This window comes from Rhamphochromis longiceps, linkage group LG10, assembly GCF_057381845.1.
Source record: "Rhamphochromis longiceps isolate RC_006_pf linkage group LG10, R_longiceps_female_GT1.1, whole genome shotgun sequence".
Lineage (NCBI taxonomy): Eukaryota > Metazoa > Chordata > Actinopteri > Cichliformes > Cichlidae > Rhamphochromis > Rhamphochromis longiceps.
In genome coordinates, this window is record NC_140566.1 from 2,897,339 (window position 1) to 2,914,378 (window position 17,040).

Here is a 17,040-nt window from a genome sequence, read left to right on the forward strand (position 1 = left end):
TGGGTAGTGTAATATTATTCCTCGTCCAAACATTTGAAGCTGGCTTTCCTCACGTTTGATATCCCCTTATGAAATTTCTGCAAACCTACTCGGGGTCACTTCTGGTTTGAACAAGTTGAACACGCTGACAGCCACAAAGCTGAGCTCAGCGAGTTATATGCGTTGCATTCTTCACATAACTACACACGCTGCTTAATACATGGGCCAACAGAGAACACCTACAAAACAAACTCAGCTAAAAATAGCCGGTCATTGCTAATAGTTATTTTGAGTGTTTTATTCTGAAACTCCAGAGTGGGTGAAAAAGCAATACTGTAAGTTATTGTCCAACACAAACTTAACTGGATGCTGCGATTGGGCAACAAGAGAAGATTATCTGAAGATGAGACGCATCACCAAGCAACGCATAAGACAGAGTGCTATGTACACAAAGCAGAGACATCACGTTGCAGATATTTAACAGGCTCATTTTCTGGGTCTCTGCAAACATGAGCTTAAAAAAACCCAGAACAATTATATCAGCCAGCCGCAATGTTTCTCTGGTTACAAAAAGCTGAGCCCTTGAGGCATCAGCAGTGGCATGTTAGCTTTAGAGTACGATGAAAAGTTAAAGTGGTCTGAGGAATTAGCCAACAGGCTGGAATTGCAGGTAGCACATCAGCGCCCCTTCTCGCTCATTCATCATCTTGGAGCCTGTGATCCCCCTCAGGGGCAGTTCCCATGGTCTGCGCCAAGCTGAATATGCTCCTCAGCAGAGCTGAGGCATAAAAATAATAATAACACTCCAGGTGAGGCTGCAGATGCAGACACGCCAACTGCGCCTGACATAAGGCTTATAATGCCTGCACACGTGCAGCTGGAGCAGTCGGCAGAGACCCGCCGACTGCGAAACACGACACGAGCTGTCGAGAGAACCTTCTCAGAAAGCACTTCTTGAATTTTGCTTTAGAGGAACAAGACTGCACAAAAGATATGTTGTGGAGGAGAGTGGAATGACTTTGTTGCACAAACACTCGTGTTGATGCTATCAAAGTTTCGTTCCCATTTTGAGTGAACGAGTTAAATCTGTGCTTTCTCTCGCTGCAAAAGATTTAAGAACATGGAGATAAATTGGGCTATTGCACAAACATTACCTTGAAAATTATGCACAATTTAGCTAACCATTAAAGCACGAGGAACTATAGTTAGTTTGATCTTACCACGTCTGACTTTTCATGCATGTCGTTTTTATTTGATCTTCTTTCTTACAAAATGCAAAAAGGAAACAAACACCAGGGTCCAACAAAAGATTTTCAGATGTTTAATGGATGTTGCACTGATATGTAACAAGTTGAAGAACACTGAATGCTTTTTTCCTAAAACGCTCGATGAGTCAGTTTTTGTGAATCTATTAAAAATAACTTACAGGCATGCCAGCTGCAGTAATGATCGTGTAAAAGGATTCCAAGAGGACACGGGACACATGCTTGTTACGTACAAAGAAAACAAAAGAAACCAAAATGTGTTTGTTAGGTAAAAAAAAAAAAAGTAAACAACATTTTTAATTCAAACACAAAATGGTATTAATACTTTCTATTTACAGTATGTATTTACAACAATATTACAGTGCTTGTAGGGCACAATTAAAAAAATTAAAAGACTGGAATACTATCCCATGCCTATTTGTGAGGCAGCAGAGGATTAGCATGGAAAAACACCAAACCAAAACAGTCCTGTACAGTGTTTTTGCTCCTGTTAGCAGGGAGCGGAGGCACAGTGTGCACTGATGGATTGTGGGCAGTCTTTGTCACCGTGCTCCGTCAGTTTGAGAATGACAACTTTCCTCTGGAGGTGCCTAGCTTCTGCTGGTGCGGGCTCTTCGGCTGCTGGTTGCACAGAGCTCTCTGTAACTAAGTCCTGGCAGTCCTGCGGCAGCAGCATAGTAATGATGTTCGAGTGTCCGCCCTGCACCGCCAGGTGTAAAGGGCTGAGGCCCTGCTCATCTGACAGGCTGCCACCGTCTGGACAGTGATTGAGCAGCTCTTTCAGGACTTCACAGTGTCCACCCTCTGCCGCCATGTGGCAGGGCGTGCGTAGGGCGCTGTTAGCTTTGTAGGGGTCTGCCCCTTCTTCTATCAGCATCTTGACTGTGGGCAGGTGGCCCCGCTGGGAGGCTAGGTGGAGGGGAGTGAGTCCGTGGGCGCTCTGAGCATTGATATCTGCCTGGTGTTTGATCAAGAGCCGAGAGGTGCTGGTGTGACCCGTTTCAGCCGCCACATGTAGCGGCGTCTTTGATCCAACTGATGTCATGTGGACGTCGGCTCCCAGCTCAATCAGGATCCGTGCCACTCGATACTGCCCCCTCTGAGAAGCCAGGTGCAGCGGCGTGCGCCCATCTGTCGTTTGACCATCTACGTCGGCGCCGGCTTGCTTAACCAGCAGTTTGACGATGCCCAGATGCCCTTGCCAGGCAGCATAGTGGAGCGGCGTCCAGTTGTCCTTGCCCTTGATCTGAACATCAGCACCACGGCTCAGCAGCACCCTGAACACATTTTCCTGGCCATGCTGGCAGGCCACGTGAGCTGGCGTGCGTCCCTGTCCGTCGGTCTCGTTGATGGCCGCCGCCCGGTCGAGCAACAGGCGCGTGATAGCCTCGTCGCCATTTTGGGCTGCCCAGTGCAAAGCTGTGTACTGGTCCTCGTCTTTGGCATTCACATTGGTGCTGCGCCGGCCGAGCAGAAGCTCTGCCAGTGACTTCAGGTGCTTCTCTGTGGCCAGGTGAAGGGGTGTGGAGCCGCGGCCGTTGGCGAGGTTAGGATTTGCGTTGTTCAGGAGGAGGAATTTGACAGCCTCCTCGTTACCCAAGTTGATGGCATGGTGGAGCAGACTGTCTCCTCCGTCAAGGAGAAGGTCGACATCCTGAGGCTGGAGGATCTTCATCAGCTTGGCAGTGTCTTTGTTCCTGATGGCCTCACACAGTTTTCGTTTCTGGACCTCAGCAGAATCTGAGCAGTAAGGAGGAAAAGTGATAAATAATGATACATTTTTTCGTGTTACTTTATATAATTCACAGGAGAGGTCTTTGATGCACGCTTACCGTATGTGCCTTCTTTCTCAAAAGACAGCGTGATAGAGTCTTGGGACGAGAAGGCAGAATCTGCAGAGGAAATCCCAGACAGTCTCTTGCAGGTGCTCTCTTTGCTGTGACAGCTGTCCTCCTTCACGCGATCAAAGCTCCTAGAGATCCCAGAATCCACCTGGCTCAGAAGCTCAGACAGGCTGTAATCCTTCTCGGGTAACATGGCTGACTTCGGACGCACTGGCTTGTTGTCATTAACCTGTAGAGCAAAAAAGGCAGGTAGGGTAGCGCGGTTTGACACAATGTTACAGTATACAGTGTGTAACACATACGAAATGGGTGTGAAAGTTCACACAGCTGATTTATCTAAACACTACTGATAGGAGCCATCAGTTCCTGTGAACAGGATGTTTGTTTCCAGTCACGTACACAACAGCACACAGAGTTTTAACAATGCCATCAGTCTACATTCCTCGTATGTGATGCAATGATTGGTCAGGATCAAACATAAGAATTATGTCTGGAGCTCTGTAAAGATAAGCCTCTCGTTGTCTGGACGAGTAGTTAAATATTAATGGCAGAACACATCAGCTGAGAGAGACTGAAGTATAGAACCACTGAGAGGGGTCACGTTTTAAATTCAGGCTAAAATGTGTAAGAGAGTACATGGCTATGTCTTAGAAAAAACAAAAAGAACATTGACATGTAGCTTCGTCATGTAAAAGCAGTAAAAGCTTCGCCGTCGTATCGTACCTGGTCACCCGTGAGTGCTTTAGGGGTCATGGGCTCTGGGTCAGATGTTGATAACCTGGGTGATTTGGGTTCCTCCTGAGGTTTAGAGCAGAGCTCCTCGGCTTCAGATGTGATTTCTGGAACAACAACGTCTCAAGGTCAGGTTGCATTAACAGCAGGGATGGGATTATGCAATACAAAAAGGAAGAAGAGCGCCATAGCACTGCCTTTCACACAGCCAGTGAGGGAACAGAGTGTGCAGTTCAAGGGACAAGCTCATTCCTATAGTGCTAACGAGGGTTGACCACTGTTTGTTAGCAGGTAGAGGCACAACCTACCCTGGAAGCTGGGTCTGGCTTCGGGCTTTGTGGCCCAGCATCGCTGCATGAGGGTCAGGAAGCCTGTGCAGGCTGAAGGTCGACATCGTGGCACCGCTCCCAGGTCTGGACGCACCCCTTTCACCACCTTCACCATGATCTGCAGGATATTGTTCTCTCCTGAGGGGCAAAATCATGCAGTACTTCAGTTTCTAAAAGTCCTTTTTGTTTCACTCAAAAAGCACGTGGTCACGTGGTCTGAGTCTGCTATAATGCTTTTTCTGGTAATGACACATAGAACCAGCGTCTATCGTTATGCCATCATCGCTTCTTTATCGTCGCCATCGTCCTCAGAAAGAGAAGTGCGTGGTCTGTTGTTTCCCACGGAAGCACTCCGAGCTCCTCGTCTAGCCAATTCTATCTGAATGTGGGATCAGCCAAGTCAGTGATTCAGAACAAACAGGTGGAGGCTTTACAGCTACTTCACCTCCTATTGTAGCCGTAATACCCTTTGCAGGTGGAGGAGGAAAACGGGAAGGGATGGTAACCAGGCCACTTATCACTTTTTAATTATATCTGGATCAACAGAGGCGGTGCCAGTGCCAACCCAGCTACCTCACCTTGGCACCGGGCTTCAGAAAGTGAACTGCTACCTGATACGCCTGGGAAAAAAACATCGTGCTTGCCAGTCTGGCCCTGTCCACCTGCCTCCTCTGGAATTTACAGAGTAAACACGAACTACAGCTTCTGTGTGCAGAGCCACACACACACACACACACACCTTGAAAGGTGCAACTATTTTTACCTTGTGTTAACTGGAAATTTAGAGAGTCGATTCCAGCAAGTAAAATGATACAACTAGATTGAAAGTTGATTTATTAAGTAGAAGATTGTGTAGAATTGGAGTTTAGAGCTTCTGTTATAAATAAGCAAACTTGTTAATAACTTATTTAGCCAGTTCAGCCATCTCTTGTGGCCAAACTAGAGAAAAAAGTATTTCTATTGAGTACATTTATGGTCCATCTGTCAAGCAGAGCCACTCCAGTGGAAAATGGGGAGACACTAAGTTGAGGGGAAATTTAAAAAAAAGGTTTTCTGATGATAACAACGCTGACCTGTTTTCTCAAACTCATCATGGACCTTTTATTTGTTACTGATTGTTTACAGATGTTACAGAGGTAGGGGAGGCATGCCACACGAACTACTAGACCTGCTGTTCTAGCTAAACTATCAGACTGACATTGGTGATCATAAAAGACACGGTTGGATGGACATCTTGTTGGATGGCTCACCTTGATAGGGTTTCTTCTGTGTGAGAATCCCCCAGATCACGATGGAGAAACTGGAAAACAGGCAAAAATATACATATAAATATATATAAATCTTTCATGGAATAGGTCTGAGATGTCAGGTTGTGCAGCAGAAGACTGTGTAAATAAAGTACATTTACCCTACTCTACAAGTTCTACTTTAGGGAATGAAATTTCCATTTCCACTGTAGGAATAAGTTACTTATTTCCCTTAACAGACAAAGTATCATACCAAATCCATGTGATTAATCTTAGTGTGAGTCAGAGCTTAACTGAACACACAAAATGTCCCAACAACAACAAAAAAACCCTGCGTTCACACAAAAAGCTTGCATGCAAAGTGCATGAAAAAAAAGCCCAACCTGTAAACATCGTGCTTGGTGTCCGACACTCTGTCCTTCTCTATGATGCTCTCAGGAGGAAGGTAGGCAATAGTGCCGCAGAAGCCGTCTCTACTGATGTCATCAGCCCGTGACAAGCCGTTCCAGCGGGCCAGCCCAAAATCAGATATCTGAGACAGAAAGAGATCAGATAAGACCCTCCAACAGAGCAACCCCTCTGCCTTTCTCATGAAACACCACGGCAGTGATGACTAACTTTGCCCGCTGACTATGACAGGCTGCTAAGCTCTTATTATGTGCACTCAGCGGTATGATGAGGGCAACCCAGCCATGTCCCAGCCTGCAGGAGAGGAGAGGCCCTTCAGATTTGTGTTGGGGAGTGCACACCCACACACACATACACACACACAGACAAGGAGATTTAATAGGAGCTAAATTAATCCTGTTGGGACAAGCCCAGGTGAGGTGTTTACATCCAGGTATTAAACACTAGAAATGACGGTTCCCACCCATTACTCTTAGTACAGCTTAGCTGTTTTGGTTGGACAGAGGCTAGGAGACACCTGTAGACAAAAAACATGTGCAGGACTAATTTAAGAATGATGAAGGGGAGCAGAAAAGCACCTCATGACTGGGATTTCTCCTGAAAGTGCCAAACAAACAGTTTTAAAACAAAGAGGGCTGTGGTTTCACTTCATGTCTGAGCTTTCTTCTAGCATTAAAACATGACATCATCACATTTCCATAAACATACTGTAGATTTCCATAGTTGCTTATTCCATTACAAATTACAGAAAGCAAAAGGATCGTGCAAACAACAACAAACACACACCTGGGTCAAAACTACAGATCACAACAAACTGTGTGCGTGTGTTTCCTCCCTTCTAAGCTTCATCACAAACTCTCTACCTTGACGTGATAGTGAGCATCCAGCAGGATGTTGGCCGGCTTCAGGTCCAGATGGAGCAGCGGTGGGTTCATGCAGTGCAGGAAGTTCATTCCCACCGCAGTCTCGTGGATGATGCGAAAGCGGAGCTCCCAGGGCAGCGGCTCATTGGCCAGCAGGGTCTCCAGTGAGCCGGTCTCCATGTACTCCATGACCAGCCCCTGGGGGTCTTCACAGATCCCGTACACAGGCAGGATGTATCGGAACTTGGCTGCCTCCATCTTTTTAGCTTCCTCGAGCAGCTCGGAACGATCCCTGTGTTCAAGGAGGAAAATAAAAATAAAAGATCACGGACTACACAACACTGCATTTTATTGCGTTTCCTGAACCAGGCTCTGTCGCTGAGGGTGACCCAGCAGTTCTTAACAGTGCAAAAAAACATCCACCAGTTTACTGCTGCTTTTCCACTCATCCACTCATCCTGGGGGTTTGGGGGAGGGTGGGGGTGCCGCAGCTGAAATCTGTTTTGAAGTTATTTGGGTGATCGCTTTTTTAAAACAAAGGCTCACACATTCCTCGACTCATGCTTATCTATCAAACCTGCCCTCCCATAAAACATTAACATGATGACTTTGAAGTCACGCTTTGCTCATTAAGCTGCAATAGTTGGTATAACTTTTTGTCCTAACCAAAATTCCTGCACATCACACATCATCCTTACTGAGCTCTTAGCTATGCCAAATATTTATGAACATTAACCTTGAAGGGTGTAGAGGCGTGACCTCTGTATACAACTATAATCCAGGTCTTCCCCGGCTGGTGGTTCTGCTCAAGACAGTCCACCTTGGTCTGCAGAGCATGTGGAGCTCAAACCCAGCTCTTGTTCTCTGCCGCTCAACCTTTGTGCACAGTGCCCCTTATCAGTCTGCCGGGCCTGCTGACATACCTCAAACACAATTGTGTGGGCCATTCATGACCTCACTGCATGCCTTAAGCAAAGGTTGCTTTTAAAATGGAGCCTCTTGATGAGAGAGAGATAAATCACTGTTCATGAGTTTATTTGTAGGAATGTGCTCCAGAGGCAGAGCTGGAGTAGGGCTTCTGTTTTTCTAGTCAAGTCAAGTCAAGTTTATTTATAGAGCACATTTAAAAACAACCAAGGCTGACCAAAGTGCTGTACAGTAAATACAGATAAAAATACAATAGAACACAATTTCGTAAAACACCTCGCTGATCAAATAAAAAATAAATAAACAAATAAATTAAACCTTTCTAAAAGCCAATGAAAAGAGGTGAGTTTTAAGAGCAGTTTTAAAAGTTTCTAGGCTTTTGGAGAGTCTGACGTGAGGAGGTAAACTGTTCCACAGTCTGGGTGCAGCCACAGCAAACGCCCTCTCTCCCTTTGTCTTTAATTTATACCTGGGAACATCTAAAAGCATCAGGTCGGCTGACCTCAAAGATCTCCTGGGGCGATAAGTACTAAGGAGTTCTGACAGGTAAGAAGGTGCAGTGCCATTTAAAACCTTAAAAGCCAGCAGTAAGATTTTAAAATCAATCCTAAAAGCAACTGGGAGCCAGTGGAGAGAGCAGAGAACCGGAGTGATGTGGTCTCTTTTTTTTTGAACCGGTCAACAGGCGAGCGGCAGCGTTCTGCACCAGTTGAAGGCGATGTAGACAGGAACGATCTAGGCCAGCATAGAGGGAATTGCAGTAGTTCAGCCGTGAAGTAATAAAAGCATGGACCACTCTTTCTAGATTGTTCCTGCAAAGGTATCATCAACGAAAAGAAATTAGACGAACATAAGAAAGTTCTAAACATAGTTTGTCATTAATTAAAAAATATATATAAAGAAGTGTGTGTCTGGTTATAATAGTTCTTTGTGGCAGTACAAGTGAAGGAGGTACGGATCTCCCCGAATCTGCCTGGTAGGAATAATCAAACATGTCATGGAAGAACGGGCTAGCGCTTGTTTGCGAAGTACTTCATCTAATCCAAAGTGCTGCTCAGCGGCTCTGCTGAACCAAACAATGTCCCTGTTTTAACAGAGAGGCCCGGTAAGACCGGTTCTGCGGCTTCTCGTATTGTCTGTGCCACACAGTGGCAGCCTGCGACACAGGCACACAAAGGTGGCTTTGAGTCCTGGATGTTATGTGTGGCTGAACGACGGTCGCAGTCAAATGACTGTTTATGCGCTCTGCAGATGTTTGAGGGTGATAGTATCTTTGGTTCAGCCTCATCGGATGCTATAAGTCGCACCGCAGGTTTGGGGGGAAGTCGTCACGTCGTCAAAGTTCCTGTTTTGGTCACAGTGACTAGATAAGAAAATCGGACTGTCTTTGTTGCATCAGTGTAGCTGAGGATTGATGTCAGTGATGATTTATATCAATAAACCAACTTTTTTTTTTTTAAATGAAGAGGTCTTATCACCAATCAGCAGCTGGGCTAGGCTCCAGCCCCCCTGTGACCCTGAAGTGGATAAGGGGAAGAAAATGGATGAATGGATCTTGTCAGTTAATATTTCTAATGTGTAGCTGATGAAGTCAGTTTGTGTACGCAGAGTTACATGGAAATGGAAACTTCTCTTCTTCCAAAGCTGGTTTGAGGCAGGTCAGCCTCAAACACACTCGAGAAATGTACAGCTCACTAATTTTCCTTTCATTTGTGAGATCCCGGCAGAGCAAACGAGGGATTTATCAGTCTGAAGTATGAAAGAGAATTCTAGATGGTGATGTAACTTGTAGACCATTCTGCCCACCTATTGAAATGTCCACAACACTGTTTATTGGGGAGATCAGCAGTTAAGCTTTCATAGCAGGAAAAGCAAACAGCTCTCAGCACTGTGGAGCTGCCCCAGAGATCAACCTGCATGTCAGTGCTCCCTCCAACACAACTCAGCAGTGTCGAAATATCCAAACATGCCCTCTTGCTTAGCGTTGAGGCACCTTTACAGCCCCCACAGTGTTTCTAGGCTGGCAGAGGATGAGTCACACATTATCTGGTGTTCACTTTCTCATGCCTGCGTCTAGCATTTGCCCAGAGATTTCTTCAAACGATCACGCTGACATAAAAGGACCTGGTTCAGACTGATTTCTACATCCGGAACTTAGAAAGACCAAAAACACAGGAAGCATCTGAACTATGCCAGAGGACAATACTACTTTTTTCATCAACACCAGGAAAAGATGAACACTAAACAGCTGTGACTTACTTATCATCCACATGAAGGCAGGGAGGGCACTTGATAGCCAGCCATGTTTTCCACTGTACATGCCGCACTTTGTATACTTGTCCAAATCCACCTGAGCCTATTTTCTCCCAGCTTCCAAACTCAGAGGAATCAAAGGTCCTTAACAGCCCCATATTCCCGTGTGGAGAATCCGGGATATCCATATCCATGTTGAGAAACCCGCAAGCAGGGTAAACTCCTTTTTCTTCTTTGACTCCAACCACAAAATCAGAGGAAGTGTACACTCACACACCACCTACCTACTTGTGGGCTCTTCCTTGTTTTTCCCCTCGTCTAGCTCAGCACAGCTCCTCCCTCTATTCAGGTGAAAAGGAGGGGCTGGGCCTGTGTTGCTGCACTGTGACATCATACCCTGGTTTTGAAACACAGAGCAGAGATGGAAAAGTTCACTGGAGGAACTTGACAAGCCACACCACACTGCCACCGAAAGGCTTTACACATGTGCTTTCCAAATGTCCTGAAGTCCCACGTTGTCTCATATATGCTCCGAGAAAGCAGGAGAACGGTCTCTGCAACAAAGCCATGAAGTCAGGAAGCTATTTCATAAACACACCTTTGTCCCACCGTGGTCCATTTTACTGCTAAAGCCGCCTGAGGTGGGTTACGTGATATTGACCCAGCGGTTATAGAATGTGTGGACTCATCTTTTGCTCAGCTGAGGGAACAATGTCTTCTGTTACAGCTGTTACAGTTACTACCAGTGACAAAGATCTGTGTTATTTAACATATTTCATTTCCATGCAGGCCTTTAATCTCCACATTCTCTGCTACTCCATACATATGCTTTCAATAATTCATATGTTCATTAAATGCCTTCTGCAGATACACCGCATCGATCTAAGGACGCACGCACACAGGAGTTCTGTTTCATATCTGTTGTGTGCTTAAATTCAAATTGTATTCATTTGGGTTGCCAGTTAATGAGTGTGACACTTTTTCCTGTGTGCACCTGTCCTACAGGTGTGTGTTGGATACTTTTTAAGGTCAAGGTCAGAAATAAAATATCAGCTGTGGAGCTGATAGAGCTACAGCATATCTATTCAAGGACACCTCCTGCACGCAGGCACCAGCTGGTAAATTATTTATTTTTGTGCTATCATAAAAAGAAGATTAGCCTGTTATCTGCGACTGCTCTGTTTTAGAAACGTTCTTAGACTGACTTTGGGTTTTTGAAATCATGGGATTATTTTCTGCGAGGTTGGTTCAGGGAGACATTTTGCCTCGAATCCCAAACACCGGATTATAACGTCTCTCGGATTAAGACCTTTTTGCCCTCGTCCCCATTCTCTGCCCTCCCACCTCTCACAGCAGACGAGTGTCGTTCCTCAGCCTCATTCTGCAGAATGACTCTTCCTGTTTAAAGGGAGTTCTTCCTCACCGCTGTCACCAAGTGCATCCTCATAGGTGACATCTGATTGCTCTCTCTCTCTGATATAGTAGCTTCTTTACTTTACTATATAGAGCACCTTGAGGCAACTGTTGTTGTGGAAAACTAAACAGAATAAACATAACGAGCCCCTTCCTCAAATTATTACCTAAACTATTAGATAATAAACATGATTAAGCTTTTAAGTTAAATATGAAAATGATTGTTGCAGTTGAACTATTCCAAAATTCCCTCTCTTGGACTTTACCAAAACAGTGCTCTTCTGGTGTTCTTCAGCTTGTGTGGGCAACGGTACGCGACTGTAAAAGCATGATTTCTCCAAACGTGTGAATTTGTTCTGTGTTGCCGTTTGCTAGTGTCTGACAAACCAACCTCTCTGTTTACCTCTGCTTAAGATGTGATATCACCTCCCTGCACCCCAGAGTTAATGAGAAAACTGGAATGACCAGGTAGGAGGTATAAATATGTTATCTGGGAGGCTGCTGGGACAATAAGCAGATCTTAGTGGTATGTGAGGAGCCAGGCGGCCTGCTGGCTCCCATCACTGCAGCAGTTATCAGTGTTCAGCTCCCTGAGGCTCTGCAGAAAGACCGGGGGAGCGGTTACTGTAGAAGGGGAAAGCTGCAGGGCCTTTTGAGTGTGTGTGCACTCTCTCTTGGTCATTAGAATCAAAGACAAACATGTATGAAATGGTATTAAACGTGTCTTTTTACCTGCTTTTATTTATCTGATTAAAACCAAACTAATCAGGACCGTCTTCTGTTAATCACAAACACAACTAAACCTAAACGATCTGCAACAGGGAGCGCGAGGTAGCGCCAACGGTGTAGAAATATAAATGATTGTCTAATTGATATTAAAACATATTAATGACTGCAGTCTAATGGTTTAAGAATGCCACAGAGGAAGTGTCAGCCTGCGACAGCCTGTGTGTGTTGGCATCGTGTTTGCTTCTGACATCTTTCCAGTATGCTTTGTTCTTCCCATCATGCACTTTGTCCCCTCGGGCTGTGCGTGGGCACACATATTACCATAGATGCAGAAGGTGGTGGCGTGTTTATGAATGTTTTAATAAGTGAACACAATGGGTGCAAGGAATTCAAAGTCGTGAGCAGGAAATCAACATCAAGTAGTTGTCAGTAGAACTTTATCGCCATCTACTGGAGGTAGTTTCATATTAACTCATTGAGCTTGGGGATGAGATATGAGACCTCATGTAAATAGAACAAAACAATAGAAAGCAAAGCTGATTCGACCTTTCTAAATACTGGAGAATCTGGGTTTTTTTTCTAGAAGCAGGTCAATAATCCTGTACCCACGTCAGCCATGTTTAAACAACATTAAACATCTATGTGCTCGTGATCCAGGTTTATTAAAGTTTACATACTATAGCCTGTAAATTATAACCTTCCCCTCTAACCCTCATCCAACTAATCACACACACACGTGCTTCCTTCTGTATCTAAACATCTTGTCTTACAACCACGTGAAACTCGTACTCTTGAGTGCGAGTGGAATCGGGGCCAATTCACGGTTCAGTATCTTGCCCAAGGATACTTCGACGTGCCGACTGGAAGAGCCAAGGATCAAACCGCCAACTTTCTGACTGGACTGCTCCACCTCCCGAGACACAGCCACCCAATTCGGAGAAGTAGAATGGAAGGAGAGTCTGCTGACAGACATGCTCTTTTAAGATGAAGCTTTTAGCGTTTCTTTTGATAAAGCTTGTAGTTAGGGCTGGTTCCATAAGCCACTCTGCATGTCATTAGCCTTTGTCTCCTGTAGTTTTGTCCTGTTTGAGGTCTCTACACTCCTTCAGTCCCAGGCGGCTGCCTCTCCTCAGATTGTTGCTTAGACTGAGAGGCTGGAAAGTGTGTAAACACTGAGCCAGTAACATGAGTGAGTGCTTGATTGATCTACTAACTACTGACAAAACATTCATATTCCACTGACTCTCAGTTTCTAAATAACAGTGAGTTAGTCTGTAAATCAAGAGTCAGAAAAGCTAAAACTAACCTGACTAACCCTTAACATAAGACCGAGTGTGGTATTTATTTTAAAAAGAACATTTCAGAATCAGAATCGTGTTTATTGGCCAAGTATATGTGCAGACACATACAAGGAATTTGGTTCCGGTGGCTCTCGAGTACATTTAAACTTAACATAGTTCTGTATCACATAATTCTGTAACTCGTATAAGTAACATGGATCTCACCGGGTGTTCCCAGGAAGATTCTGTTGAATATTCAGCAGGAGAAATGTTTCATCACTTATCCAAGGGACTTCTTCAGCCTCTCCAGTGTTAAAAACAGTACATTTGCCTAATGATTGAAACTAGCACCACTGACTAACAATGGGCCTCGAGGTCAGTTTCATGACAAGATGTAAATTGATGCAAATTGTCATGACAATTGATCAACGGCTGCAATCACAGCATTGCAAGAGGATGAACGATGTCTCCTCGGTTCAGAGACGCTCGTTCACTTTTTGTGTAGGTTTTGTCTTACTTCTCTCTATCACCTTTTTTATCCCTTGGAAGAAGTGACACTCCATAAATGCTAAAGAGGTAAGTATTATTTCTCAGTTGCAGTGAATAGATAGAAGAAAATAAGCTGTAGAAAACTGAGAAGAAAGAAGAGAAATAACAATTTAACATAAACCAGTGACACACTCAGGGGCCTGATCAGGCAGGGCCTCCTTGGATGAGGGTGCCTAGTGATAATGGCCGAAACACCCGATGAATGCAAGGTCCACTACTGACGATGTGTCCCAAATTTAAAATGATAATTTAGATCAGATCTCTAATCCCTAAACCTAACTAAGGAGGAAAATGGCAGATTAGCCTGGGTAAAAGACCGAAAGTTGAGGCACACAACGATGTGTGCTGCTGATAAAAGCGTCTGGGCTTTCCTCATAACAGCCATCCCTCAAGATTCCCTCCATTTAATGTAATGCATTATCAGGGACTGTAACATCCTTTTACTCAATCATGACAAGATGTAAATTCATGTAAATTGTCATGACAATTGATCAACGGCTGCAATCACAGCATTGCAAGAGGATGAACGATGTCTCCTTAGGTCCCCTCCTCGGTTCAGAGATGCTCGTTCACTTTCTGTGTACTTGTCTCCTCGACTCTCCCGAAACTAAAAACACAAATATTCTCAATAAGTACCTTTATTTACCAATTAGCTAATATCTTTGTCATGATATGGTAACTCGTAATCACTTCATACAGTGTAAGCTAACCTTTGCGCACTAACTTTAAGCTGGCGCCACAAAGATAAAACAACAGCACTCCTGTTGTTCTAACAATCACTGTTTAAATTATATCGATTTAAATGGTCTTACCTTCAAAAACTTCCTTAACTGGCAGAAGTCGGTTTAGTGTGAAGTGAGCTTTATTGGTTCCCCTTGAACCAGATCTGGAGCATTCGTGTATCCCTGGGTTTGATAATAAGTACTTATCATGATCAAGCTGCCTGTTCTCATCAGGCCAAAACCACTTTCAGACTACCAGAAATGTCCTGGTGTTTCCAGTACAGTAGGCTACACTGCTGCATGGAGGCTTTGTCCTCAAGAGAAGGGGAATGTTGCTCTAATTTATTTTAATCCTAAAGAATTTGGCTTAATGTGATTTAAAGAAAAGAAACATCAACCTCAAACAAATGTTGAAGCTGAACCGTTTTACTGTTAATCTCTCACTCAAGAAAAAGTTTTACGGTCTCTTAGCAGCAAATAACGTAATCCTTTGCAGAGGATGTAGAAGGTAAATAAATGATGAACCATTGTCAGTGCAATATTAACGGTGCAGGCCTGCAGAGGGCCAGGAGTGACAAAATGAATTAAATAAATGAATAATTTATTAAATGTTTCGAATGAAATGAATTTAATTCATTTAATTAATTATCAAGTCACACTAAATGCAAATAAGAAAAAAATACTATGTGAAGGTAAAAATATTGCTTGGTGATTGTTGACATGCGACAGCACAGAGCCCAGCCTCGGCTCCGGATGATGGGATGGAGGCTGCCGATCCGGAGCCGAGCTCTGGTATCCTGTCCTCACACCGCAGCTCTCACAGGGCTCCTCACAAACCCAAAGCATCTTGAGCAGCGAGGACAAACTTGACTTCATGTGTAGTTAGGTGTAAGCACAAATGTGTCGATTGCCTGCAGCTTCATGCATATTCAGATGCAGATATTTGTTTCTAGACGACATTTTTAAAAAGTCGTGACTTTTGGCCCTTGAACAGAAAGTAATCCAAGTTTGAAGTCAGTTAAGTTGTTGCTTAAAATGTCTTTTGAATATTAAGAAGAAGGAAGAGAACAGGCTGCATTTCCCTGCTGTCATGCCTTCTTCCATTTTAGTAAACAGTCGCACACACAAGTCTAAAGAATCACGTCTGTGAGGCACCAGTGAACAACCAAAGGCTCTGGGTTGGAGAGATTTTGATGGAAACATTTTCTGCAGCTAATAAAAGACAAAATATTTAAATGATAGTCTTTTGCTGCAACCACCAGTTCCTTAGCAGTGTAACGCACACACACACACACACACACACACACACACACACACACACACACACACACACACACACACACACACACACACACACACACACACACACACACACACACACACACACAGGGCAGATTGTTTAATCCTTGCAGCTGAGCTGTATTTACTAAAAATCTGAGCGTTAACAAGCTCGTGTCGCTCAGCCTTTAATGGAGTTCTAAAACTCCACAGGTGCAGGTTCAGGTGAGCACAGAGCCTGATGCATCAGCAGAAACTTGAGGACGCGGCGCGCCAAGCCCAGAAGCCACGGGCACGTCACCATGACGATGAGGATCTTGACGGCATGTTGAACAGGAAAGAAAAGAAGATCTATGGCTGCTATGCTCAGGCGAACAAAGCACCGTGGCACAAAAACACAAAGTATTTAACATTATGTTTTATTTATGACTATTTTATTTCAGCAGGTAAATCATTCTAAGAAGCTTTTCAGCTCCATGAGAGTCTACAGCAGCAGTTTGGCTTTTGCTGTTTGTATTTGTGGAAATGAGCTTCCTCCGAAGGGTGGCTGGCCTCTCCCATAGAGACAGGGTGAGAAGTTCGGCCATGCGGGAGGGGCTCAGAGTAGAGCCGCTGCTCCTCCACATTGAAAGGAGCCAGCTGAGGTGGTTGGGGCATCTGACAAAGATGCCTCCTGGGCGCCTCCTGGGTGAGGTGTTCCGGGCATGTACCACCGGGAGGAGGCCCCAGGGCAGACCCAGGCCAGCCGAGAGCCGGGAATGCCTTGGTGTTCCCCCGGATAAGCTGGAGGAGGTGGCTGGGGAGGTCTGGGCTTCTCTGCTTGGGCTGCTGCCCCCATGACCCTGCCCCGGATAAGTGGAAGAAAATGGATGGATGGATGTTTGTATTTGTATGTTTTGTTGTGTAGAGAAACGTCCATATAAAGGCCCGGCTCCGCCTCCAAACAGGTTCAATATTCCACCTGCTGACAAGTTTGTGCATCAATGACAGAAGAAAACTACTGAGGACAGATTTACAGTTTAATATTGAATGAGTTTAATACACACATCACTTTGTCATTCATTCTATTCAAACACACTTTGTGCCATTAACTGTAAAGCACATGTTTTTGCACACCTACATTAAATTGGCGACTTTGTTGACTTGTTCTTTACGTACACTTTAGAGCTTTTATTGTCATTGTGCAGTTTCTTGCACAGCAAAATTGGGTAGCTGGACTCAG

General features: G+C 44.6%; 2 protein-coding genes across 3 annotated transcripts in view; one reads left to right on the plus strand and one right to left on the minus strand.

Annotated features, from left to right (window-relative positions):
* The window catches only part of LOC146660124 (uncharacterized), a 220,847-nt gene that overhangs the window by 197,842 nt on the left and 5,965 nt on the right, over positions 1-17,040 (plus strand). The window lies entirely within an intron of this gene.
* ripk4 (receptor-interacting serine-threonine kinase 4) lies at positions 1,434-10,151 on the minus strand. Its single transcript, XM_085419848.1, has 8 exons — positions 9,854-10,151; positions 6,668-6,959; positions 5,780-5,928; positions 5,400-5,449; positions 4,129-4,287; positions 3,812-3,927; positions 3,077-3,317; positions 1,434-2,984 (listed from the first exon to the last, which is right to left on the minus strand). The coding sequence occupies exons 1-8, from the start codon at positions 10,039-10,041 to the stop codon at positions 1,735-1,737; spliced, it is 2,445 nt and encodes an 814-aa protein (XP_085275974.1). The 5' UTR covers positions 10,042-10,151; the 3' UTR covers positions 1,434-1,734.